Genomic DNA, 12244 nt, shown 5'->3' with positions numbered 1-12244 from the left:
AATACTCCTGCTAGACTAAATACTCCTATGAGTATAATTGTACATTCTTGAATGTTTGTTTCATCCTGTGGTTTTAGGAATCAAATTAAGTGTTTTTGTTGTTTTCTGTCTATTTTTATATCATCAAAATGTTCAGAATCTTTCAACACTTTCTTTCAAATCAAATCTTTATTTATAAAGGACTTTTCATAGCCCGCGCCAGCTCAAGGTGCATTTTTCATCATGGTTTCTAGGGGGGTGGGGGTAAATAAAGTCAGTCCATCCATTTTCTGACCCCACTGAATCCCTTTTAGGGTCATGGAGATGCTGGAGCCTATCCAGTCACTGTTGGGCGAAGGCGGGGAACACCCTGGACTGAATGCCATTCTTTTGCATAGACACACATTCTCACAAATAGACTCACATGCACATCTTGGGCCAATTTAAAGATACCGACTGACCTATGAAGCATGTTTTTGGGTTGTGGGATGAAACCAAAGCGCCTGGAGAAAACCCACAATTACATGCAAACTCCTCACAGAATAGGGCTGGGACTAGAACCACTTCACCACTATGCAGTCTGAAAAAAAAAGTCCTTACTTTAAATGTATGAAAGCAGGTAAATCAACCAGCCTGATTAACAAGGTTTTGTCAATAAAAAATTATTTTTTTTTCCAGCTCAACAACAATGCAGCATCTTAGGTCTCACCTCTCTGTACATTTTTTTGCTTTAATGGAGGGTTAGGAAAAGTTCTGTGTATTCCTTTTTTAGATTCCTGACTCACTCAACATATATTTAATACAGAACATAAAAATAAACAGCAATATTTCATACTTTTGTGGGTTTTTCTGCTTCTATCCAATAAAAGTAGAACCATGAAGTCCAGTTTGCATAAGACCCCATAAAGTCTCCATAGTGTTGGAAATGATGTTGATAAGTGGAAGCTGCATTTGCTGAAAAGAAAGGACTGAAATAAAATAGAAAAAAAAAAAAGGCGGAAGGGAACAAGTACATTGTTAGCAGTCTGGTTTCCAACAATTTAGACGGAATGAAAAGAACATTTTTTCCAGCTTCTGTTAGAGATTATTGCTATTGTCACAGATCTGAATGAACTTCCAGCAGAGATGGAAACTAGAGCAATTTTGAGCTTTTAATCCTCCCAGATTTGCAAAAACTTCATACTCTAAAGTGGGAGTTTTGACATTATTTAGGTAGACATACACAACATTTTTTATTATTTCTTCAGCATCTAGAATGCAAAATATAAGTGATTTGACAGAGTAGTAACTTACAACTTCACTTTTACTCTTTAATTGACAGATATAGGACGAGATCCTTAGATGATCATTCGCTTGTCTCCATCCTCTGGCCACTGCCTTTGTCTCTGCCATTTGTTTTGGTTTACCAACAGCTAATCCTCCGAAACGATGCGGCCCTGAAAACTGGAACAAATACAGGCTGATCCTCTCCATTGTCAGTTTGCTTCCTGCTGCTGGCACACTCTGTACATCCATCACACTGTTAAATTAGGTCCAGGAGACAGCCCTGCTGTTGTTTGGGGCTAGCGTATATGAATATTCACAACAATGTGTTTCTCAGTATCAGGCGACAAAGCTGCTGCATTTATTGAGATTAAAGGAGTTGAATACGGGGACACTGGCAATTTTTAAATATTTTTTTATTTCATTTTTTATTAAATGAAAACAATGCTATATGTAGACAATTTGTCTCAGTTAATGAACAATTTACAAAGTTGTTTGAGTTGGCCCCCTTGTTTTTAGCTTTTACCTCTACAAAGGTTACAAAACGTCAACTCTAAAGGCCAGCTGCTGTTACACAACAGAGTGGTGCTCAACAGGTTCCATTTATGGTGAACTAAGATCCACTTAGAGCTAAAATAAATGCTACTTAAGGGCAGGTAATTAAGAAAATGTTTGTGCAAGATCGTGTTTTTGGCTGCTCTGAGAGGGCAGAAAAAAAAAACCCTCGGTGGTTAAAATAAAAAAGGCTGCAGCATCAGAAAGCAGGGGCGGAACTACCATTAGGCAGAGGTAGCCAACTGCCTATTGGGGGCCCCATTTAAGAGAAAATGTCTGAAATATTTTCTATGCCAAATTTAAATCAGTCATAAAAAGTACAAAATGAAAAAAATGGAATGGCACAAGACAAGTGTTTCATCCTCCCCCTATCAATCTGCAGGAATGGACTATTGCGTCAACAGCAAGTTAACAAGTAGAGATTCTTTGAAGAGATTTTTGTTTTATTAATAGTGGTCAAATGATATGTAGTTACCCGAAAATGATCATCATCCACTGTTGAAGGAATAAAAGAAAGCAAAAGAAAGGGAAACCCTCTCACACAAAACTCTAACGTTGTAACTTAAACAAAACTATTCTGCAGAAAGAAAGACAAAACTGCAAAAAATCAAAGGAACTCAAAAGAGATAAAGAAAGGTAAGTATAATGAACAAAAAAATAATAACAGAAAAGGAATTTAGGGCAAAGGGAGGGGAAAAAAAATGTAATTTTGAGAATATTTGTTAAGACCGAGTCACACAGCCACTACATACATTTTACACATATAGCACAGATGACAATTGGTCCTATGTGAATGTATGTGGAAAAATTAGAAAAGTTAGTCTTCATGTGAAATTTTCATTGATGTATCATAAATGAACCACATTAAAACCACGGAAAAACTGCAAATAAACCACGCAAAGAACATGTAAACCAGAGCTTCATTATACTATATATTGAATTGTATACCCAATATAAAAGTTATACATCAACGGTACACGCGTGAAAAGTCCATTAGGCATACGTGGCCCGGTCGTGGAAAGCCACAAATTCGCAAATGTGTCTCAGAAAAATCTCACACAATTGCCTAAGATTTATGTATTATTGAGTATAAACTACGTAAAATACAAATAAACTACGTAATTCTGAAGCAACCAAGAATTTTGAACAGCTCAAAACCAAAAGACCTTGATGGTCTCTACATGGTAAATTTCTACATGGCATTAAAATGTGTTCCTTTATTTACTGACCAAGCTAACATTAAATATTTAAGTTGCTATATTAGTGTAAGACAGATGTAAAAGCTGTTGCTATGTGCAGCTTTACACTATTTAGTGTTGCAATCTGATAAGTTTGGGAACCCATAAAATTTATAATTGACCAGTAAATTCAAACTTATAATGACTTGAAGACATCTTGTGTTTCTTGAAACATATCTATGTTTGAATAATAGATTTACTAAATGCTGATCAATACACGCTAAGGACACTAATGAACACCCTACTTCTAGTTAGAGCTGCTTCTCAAGCTGTCAAGCTGCTTCGGGAAAGATGTTTCTCCAGGAAGGCGAGAGTATGAAGCCTGGAGGGAATATACCCTCTAGAATTTTCTAGACTAGACCACTGACTTAAAGGAATTTATACCAGAGCCACACCCACAGGTATCACCCATCAGATCTTTATTCTCTTTTTATTGATGCATATCCATAATGTTGTCTTTTTTGCATCATTCTATCATTTTTTTTTTTGTTTTTTTGTTTTTGCATTTTTTAGTAAAACTTGATGAATTAAAGAAAATACAGAAGCATTTGTTCCTACTAGAGGGGGTTAAAAAAATAGTACATTCTATATATATATATATTACAAATAAATGTGATCTCAATTTTTAAATGCTTATCAAACATTTGGATTTAACCTTTTATGTTTTTTTTGTTTGTTTTTAAGGATTAATTCAAATGCAGCAGAGGGCCCCATGTTACTGTTCACCTGGGCCCCCAATCTGCTAAATCCGCCCCTGATGGAAAGACTACCTGTTCCCCCGGAGGAGGGAGATGCTCGATATGGGGGCGTGTCCAACACTGCACGCGCTGATTCCAGTCTCTCAGCTGTTGGGCGTGAACTCACTTGTTTGGCGTGCCCTAAAGTAGGCCAGCGCGCACGGATGAGGGAGCGTGGAGCTGAACTAACATCTTCCCCGCTTAATGAACCTGACTGCGGCTCATAATGTGAGCACACTCGCGTCAACTTTAGCTTCAAAGTGAGTCAGAAAGCGTTCGTGCTGCGCTTGTTTTCCTAACCGTGCCAAATGCTGGGATGGCTCGTGGCTTTGTGCGCTGTGGTCCTGGTGATCTTTTGGTCCAAGTATTTCGGCAGCCAGCGCCGGTCGGATGGGTTGTTTCTGGAGAGCTGCGCGGACGCAGGAGGAGACGGGAGCGGGGAGGCGCGCGCCTCCGCCGGGGCTGCTGCTGCTGCTGCGCGCGGCGCCGTGGAGCTCATCTGCAAACCCTCCGCGCTGGCGAACTACCTGAAGAAACACTGCAGGACTTTCACTGATTACGCGCCGTGTGCGGGCTGGACGTGGCGGTCCAGCGCCGTCCTCCTGAGCGCCTTCGAGCTGTTCTGGCCGTACTACAGCCCGGTCCAGTTCGTGCGGGACAACCTGCAGCTGAGCGACGACGGACTGGTGGCGCTGGACTGGGCTGTGCCATCCTACCAGAGGAGACGCAGAACTTCCAGTCATTCCAGCAGCCCGGTGCTGCTCATCATTCCCAACTCTTTTGGGAAGATCACAGGGAGCTTGTTAAAGGTATAATACTCCTTCTATGCTTCTTCTCCAAACTTACACAGAAAAACAAACCTCAAAGTTGATCAACCTGTGGCGGTGCTGGAACAATTTAGAAAGGAGTTGGGAGGGGGCAGAAAGCTTTAAAACGAGAACAACAGAGTGGAAGGCTATTACAAATGACAGGGAAGCAGATTTCACTGATAGATGGTTTGACAGATACCCTTCCTGTATAGTTTTTCCGGACTAGGGACAGGCGCAGGGTAACCCAGACTTCATGGGGCCCTCTTTAGGCCAGGGGTGTCAAATACGGGGCCAAAATCCAAAACACACCTTAGGTCGCGGGACGAACAGGATAAACATTTAACACACTAAAACTTCAAAACCATAACTTTTTAACATAATTATGAACTATATATATAACATTACCTGTGATAATGCCAGTGTGAACTCTGTAAGCTGAATTTAACCGCCGAAGATGCTAGTGCTGATAGCTGAAAATGCTGAAGCTGATAGCTAAAATATTAGCTAAATGCTAAATTAGTCTAAAAAACGAAAAAAAAAAATAGGTTATCAAAAACAGCTATCATGTAGCTGAAAATAACAGCTAAACTTTAAAATAGCCTAAAAAGCGGAAAAATGAGCTAAAACAGCTAGCATGTAGCTGAGATATTATCTAAACTCCAAAATAGCCTAAAAAAATCAAAGTAGATGCCAAAATAGTCCAAAAAGCTAGCAGAAATTTTAAAACAAAGTCTTTTTTTTTAACATAACTATGAAAAATAAAAAGACAGGACTGTTATTCTGGAATAAATCCACTTAAACCTTAAATCACTTTCAATATTTTACTCTCCATAATATATATATAAATATATATATATATACAAGTTAGAAATCAATGCAAGATGACATCAGACCATTAATAACAATGAAATAAAATGATCTGGAGGGCCGGATCCGGCCCCCGGGCCTTGACTTTGACACATGTGGTTTAGGTAATAGTAGCATGAAGGGTCCTCCAAGAGACACTAGAAAGTTTTGAAAATACATATTTTAAACTCTGTTTATTATTGAAACTAATTGTGGGCGGGGCTAAAACTTTAGTAAAAATGATTGCTTCAGTTATTTTTGTGCTGCTTAAAAAGCTGGTATTGATTGTTTCTTAATCTTTGCCAATAATGATACTGATATTGACTCAAAAATGATTGGAAAAGCCTTTTGCTGAGGGGGCAGATGGCCCTCCCTTTGCCCCCCGTAGCTCCACCCCTGGTATCAACAAGTTTTGATTCATGTTGACGTTTGTCTGATAAAACGTAGTTTGAGAAGTGGTAACAGGTTGTAAATCCACACTGTGCTGTCACAGCATCGTGCTGCGTTCAGAGGAGGGCATTGTAGGCATTTGGCTGACTAATGTGGTTGGTGCTGCGTTTTTGGGGAGAGACAGAAGCGTGCCGTGTCCTTATTCAAGCGTGATGCAGAATAATCCACATTTTTATGGTCTGTGCCAACAGTAGGTCAGAAAGTGTGAAGTTTATTTCATGCCTGGGTTTCTACGGATACAATCTTTTGTTTTGATTTTGATAAACTCCACATCTTTATATTCTTTTATCCGAGGGAACTTGCAGCTTCCTGCTCTGAGAGCAATGTGGGTTTGGACAGTCAATTTTGGGGTTTTAAGCCCTCCACAAGTGGATTGGCTGATGTCTGCTTAATCCACATCCTCCTGTTTGTTCAGGTTTATGTTACAAGACAAATGTGACTTCATTTGAACTTATGTTATGTTTGGGAGCATTGTCTTTCCTCACTGAGCAGGGGAGGAATTTTTAGGGGATCAGAGTTTGGCACAACACCATTGGCATGTGTTGGATTGAACCGATAGATTTCCTTATTCATTTTTAGAGATATTAAATCCCCTTTTTCAAATGGCGTTTTTTCTGTTGCCACTTCGCGTTAACCAATCAGGGACTCAACTTTGGAATCGCGACTTTTTCATTGACTTGTTCAGCGAGTAGAATACAAATCCAATAAGGAGGATCAATCCGATAGTTTTCCTCCGGAACTTCTATCCATTTTCGGAACCCGCTGTATCCTTTTTGAGGTTTCCAGAGCCCGTCCCGGCTATTTGACAGTCTGTCGCCGGGCCAATTGAGCTGGAGCGATCGCATTCACTACATCAGCTCCCAGGAGGCCAGACAGAGAGCCGCTGTAGCATTTGTGGAAGTTACCTGCTCGGGTCTCCTGGACCATATATTTTTCTTATTTTCATCAAGACGGTAATAAAAATAAAAAGGAACCCTTATTTTACTCTTGTTTTAATTTTTATTGTGGGATCACAAGCCTTCAAACTCTGTTGGTGAAAGATGGAAACACAGCAGAAGCGGCCATCATTCAGACGCAGCGTGAGTGAACCTCACAGTACCGGGAGGTTCTGAATGATCTCATGAACCCAGACATGGAGACGTGAATACCAAGGTTTTTGTGCGACTCTTCAAAATATATAAGCCTGTGACTTAAAAATACACCGCTTCATGTAGTGATCAGGCTAAAAACATTAGCTGCTAGCTCCTCTCACACAGGGAGAAAAAAGGGTGATTGACACACAAATTGTGTTTGGTGTGAGTCTAGCTTAAGAGATCATGGCAGGTGGCTGAAGACATTTACCATTTTTAACCCTCACCTTAACTCTATGAGAAGTTTCCATCATTTGTTCACTCTCAAACTTGGTTTGCCCCTATAGAAACATTTTGAAACAAAACCCTCTAATGATAACAGTTGGCGCATTCATTGCCACAATAAGGATCAATTAGAGCAAATGTAATCATTTGAAATTGAGAGAACAAATCAATGACTTTCACTCCTGAACACCAATTCTGCATTTAAAAACGATTTCATCTCGTTAAAGTAGCAGAGTTTCTGTGATTGAAAAGCGACCCTGCAAATCAATTGTTGCCACTTCAGCAAATGAATGAAGCTTGTTGGTCTGAAGCCAAGGCCACCTCATTTAGAATGGAGGGAAAAAAGAGCAGAGCAGCAAAAGGAAAAGGAGCAGATGCAGCGGCAGCACCAGTCTTTCAACTGCTCTTTCAATAGACTGACGGAGGTAATTGAGTGAGGGATTACAAAGCACCGCTTGACTTGTGAGGCCTGAGAGAGCAAAAGCTGCGCCATCCGAATGCTTGATGTATATTTTACCGTTCAGGGCGCCTGGTATCATCGTTTCATACTTCTGAGAGCAAATGTGTCCCAAGTTCACTGTCAGTGTCAGGAGCACCAGTACTGCAAAAGCATATCTAGTGGTAAACGGCAGATATTTCTTTCTTTCTTTTTTAATTAATTTAACAAAAACTATGGGAGAGATTAGAATGGGTCTGCCAGCCAGTTACGTTTGAGAGGACGCCATATGGGAACAAATGCAAATTACGAGAGCCTGTGTCACTGATTACTCCCACTGCAGAAACCAGTCACAATGTGAGCAAACACATCAGGGACGGATCAGGGAGCATCTATTTTTGAAGCCACTCGTGCGTCTATGCCTGACACAGAAAAACGAAAAACAAGATTTTCTGGTCTGCCTTTCTGGAAATTCTAGTTAATCAATGAACCACTTTCTCAAAAATTAGGCACATTTCAGCCAATAAAGGTGTTTTGTTTCCCTACGTGTGACATGGTTGTTGTTCACTTGATGTTCACAATAGATGTTTTCATTAATTGCCTAGAAATAAAAGGTTTAACGATTAATTTAATTGATAAATTGATTTCTATTCCTATGATCCAACCTGGTTGATCTGTTTGAATCAAGTTTTTATTTAAAACAACCTATACCATTATAAAATCATTTAAAAATTGAGTAAATTGATTATAATTAAAACTTATTTTACTATAGCGTAAAAATGACCAAGTACCATCACAGTGGACAACACACACATGATGGCTGCATAAAATAATCAACCATCATTACACTTCAATGTGTGGAAACAGAATTTTATAAAGAACTGTGACCACACAGTGTGGTATGATGTTCCATTTGTGTTATTTTGATATGGAAAAACAACAGTGGGCTGAACTTTGTGAAACTAAAATGTGAATGGATTTGACATCGATTCTTGTTTACTTGCTTGTTTGTACACATTTACACTTGATTATCTTGCAGGGCTGCCACAAAAAATAATTTCAATAGTCAACTAATCGGAACATGTAAAGCACACATCTTAACCATTATTAGTTTTATACTTGAAGTGTTTAAGCTGTATACTGACTTAAAATGAAGACAATTTGGATGACAGTTTATTAAACCTTTAATGAATCATGCAGCTTCTTTTCTTCATTTGCTTCTGCCATTAAAACAAAAATTAAATTATTTTTTTTAAACAAAAAATAAAGTTTTTGTCTCACTGACTCAAATATAACAAAAGTGTATTTTGTGGTGCTAAGCGCTTAACAACTGTATTCAACTTAACTACACTCAGACTCTACAATTCCAAACTACCGTATTTTTCGGACTATAAGTCGCACCGGAGTATAAGTCGCAGGGGCCAAAAAATGCATAATGAAGAAGAAAAAACCATACATAAGTCGCACTGGAGTATAAGTCGCAGGGACATTCAATCTATGAAAAAAACCGCGACTTATAGTCCGGAAAATACGGTACATGCTCTACATCGTAGCTAGGAAAGTTAGCATTTCTACACGTCTTGCAGAAAGATTTAATCTTTTTTAAAAGCAGATGTTCCCTTCAGCAGAGACATTTTGCTCCGATGGGGATGCACAGAAAACATTTAGCTAATAAGTTTGCCCTCTGTTTGAGCTAATGTTAGCTTAGCTTAGCTTATCTAGACGACGATCACTCTTTAGCATTAGCATACTCTGTCACAACGTGCTTCCTCTTTAGGTTTTCATGCATCACTGTAGTGCTGCCTTGCAGATATTTCTTCTTATTTACGTTTTATGTTTCCCACTTTCAAGCTCCATTGGTGTGAACTTCCTTTGACATAACTACTGATCTGGATTAGCACTACTGCACATGTGTGCCAAAGACTATAGCATTAGAACATGCACACCGAAGTTTTGAGATAAAAAAATAAAAAATAAAAGACTAATCAACTATTAAATTAGCCAGCATATCCAAGTAATCTGGAAAAATTCACATGTCCTGTTCAGTACCAGGTATTTATCTCTGACTATGAATCGTATCGTCAACCCGAATGAATTCTCACACCCGTAGAAATGCATAAAGTGTTCTTTTTTTCAGTGTGAAAATTCATAACAGCAAATATAAATTTAAAAAAAAATGTAGGTACCATACTTTTTCTTCTATGCATATGTGCAACATATTCATCAAGTTTTACAACACTGTGTTCTTATCTTGCTTAGAGAAACAGACAAAAACACGACAGCCATGTCAGATTGTATAAGACAAACAAAAACAGACAATGGGCTCTAGTCATCACTATGATATTAACCTCATCAGGAGAATAAATAATAAGGATGATCATAAAATTCTATGAGTGGGAGCTCATCATAGCCGGAGCTTAGTACAGTCTCTAGAATAATCACCTCCCCAGAAAACTACACTTTGTTAGGCCTCTGATGTCAAAACACAGTGTTCTATGTGAAAATCAGCAGGAGTGATTAAAAAAGAACACACACACGTAAAAACTTTGCTTGCGTCATTGGTATGCCAGTTCCACCTTGTTCCTGCTGTTTCCAAAAGGCTCAGCTGTTTTTACAGTAAACTCTCGTAAGTATGTGCTCTTGGAGTGCTCACGCACATTTTGTCTCTCCAAGTGTGCACTGTAGATAATTGTGTAACAAGTTGGGACAACACTGTTCATTGTGTGATTTATGTGTATATCAAGAACAAAACGTTTCTGCATTTTCAAGCCTGTGGCTTTGAAAAAAATTAACTTTAGTCAAGTAATTCAAGCATTTCAGATAGATAAAATATATATATATTTTTAGATTGATTTATGAAGTAAAAGGAAACTTGATTTTGTGACTGGTTTTGTTTCACATTAATTTAATCTTTTTTCTTTTAACGCCTGAAATTACTTCACTTATGTTTTTGTTTACAAGTTTATTGTAAATTGAGGGGGTACAATAAGTCTTACGCTTTGCAATCCTTGTTGGTACATTTTACTTATTCAAACTTTATGTATCAATGTCAGGTACAACACTTACTGCTACTTTGGTTCAGCGGAGGCATGCTGCTATTCAATTACTGAGGAAACGGTTAAGAAGGGATATTCATAAGTGTTTATGAACGGTGTGAGAATCTATGTTGTCACGTGACGTTACTTTAATGAGCCTGCTCTCATCCGACCGCATGTTTCATCGTTTCTCCAAATTTGTCCACAGCTTATGGTTCTGTTTACATCCCATAACTCCCAGCTACGGTGGCCGTTTGGTTCAGTTCGCTCCGAGCACGGAACTTGTCAGACAGAGAAAAACTCGGAGCGAACAGAAGTTCAGACCGATTGGGGGGGGGGGACTAAGACCACCCTAAAAGTTGGGTCAGAGCGGTTCCTGGTTTTGGACGAGGGTCTACTTTGGTGTTTTCAGACAGAAAATTCGTTCCAGATTATTGGGGGAAATGAACTTAGGTTCCTAATAAGCTAACCAAAATATGTCCAGTCTGAACACACTCACAGATGGTTTTGAAGCAGAGGTGAGTTTATGCATATTTGCTTCAATATGTGTCCTGAGAGTTGACTTTTTTAGAATATTGTGATATATCAGTGAAATTCAATTTACATTTTGTTTTGTTGCTACACATATAATTTATTTTTATTTGTATGGTAAAAATCTGGTTGTTCAAAACTATAATCAAGTGCTCAACAGGAATAAACAGTTTTTATTTTAAAAAAGAACATAGAAAGCCATGTATTTAACTTTCTCTTAATAGATGACATCAGTGAGATAAGTTTGTTCCATGATTGTGGAATATTTGACCTGAAGATTGAGTAGTGTTTTGTTGTGTGCTGCAAGGACAGGAGGTGTTGTCCGGTGTGGAGTCTCTTCCAGAGGAATTTGACAGTAAGCTGACATTTCATAAACTCTGGCGAAGGCGCCGTTTGTTGTTGCTGTTCCTTCACTGAAACTGAGTGTAATACATGCAGATTGTGCTCCAAAGAAAAGGTTTAAACTTTAGTTTTTTTTTTCTTTTGTAAAAACATATAACATTTCAGAGTGAATGATTTGGATTTGATTCCTTTGTAAAAAATAAATCTTTTATTTATTCAGTTCAGTGTCACAAACATTGAAAGATGTGTCATAAATGCTTCAAAAATATTTTAAACTGTAACTATTTATGAAGCTCAATGTAAAAATTTCAACTTTCAACTGTTTAGCTGATATGTAAATTGAATTCCGTGTGGGAGAATACATTCTGGATTCTCCTTGAAACTGTGTATACTCTCTGCAGTCTGTCTGAGCTGATAAATATTTCATGCATTATTTCTGGCAGTCTTTCTGCATTTTTTCATATTTAAAGCAAACTGCATTTTTTATTATTATCATGGTGCTCTCTGAGAAGAAAGACATTATTTAATTCTTCTGCTTGGTTGTCTACATGAAAACCAAGTAAAATATCATCTATTTGCAGACAGTGTTGTGAAGCTCAGAATTATTCATGTCTTATTTGCATTCCTTCTCCGTGTAAGGAGCTTTTTGGTGATTTTTATTTTATTTT

General features: G+C 38.3%; 1 protein-coding gene across 1 annotated transcript in view; it reads left to right on the top strand.

The window, feature by feature from the left end:
• Positions 1 to 3324: 3324 nt before the first annotated feature.
• Positions 3325 to 12244, top strand: part of abhd15a (abhydrolase domain containing 15a) — a 14700-nt gene continuing 5780 nt past the window's right edge. The window contains exon 1 of the mRNA XM_024277865.2: positions 3325 to 4581. Within this exon, the coding sequence (XP_024133633.1) occupies positions 4081 to 4581 (501 nt within the window). The 5' untranslated portion in view covers positions 3325 to 4080. The remainder of the gene's footprint in view (positions 4582 to 12244) is intronic.

The sequence above is a fragment of the Oryzias melastigma genome, linkage group LG13, assembly GCF_002922805.2.
Source record: "Oryzias melastigma strain HK-1 linkage group LG13, ASM292280v2, whole genome shotgun sequence".
Lineage (NCBI taxonomy): Eukaryota > Metazoa > Chordata > Actinopteri > Beloniformes > Adrianichthyidae > Oryzias > Oryzias melastigma.
Note: the sequence above shows the minus strand (reverse complement) of the source record. Positions and strands in the feature narration are given on the sequence as shown.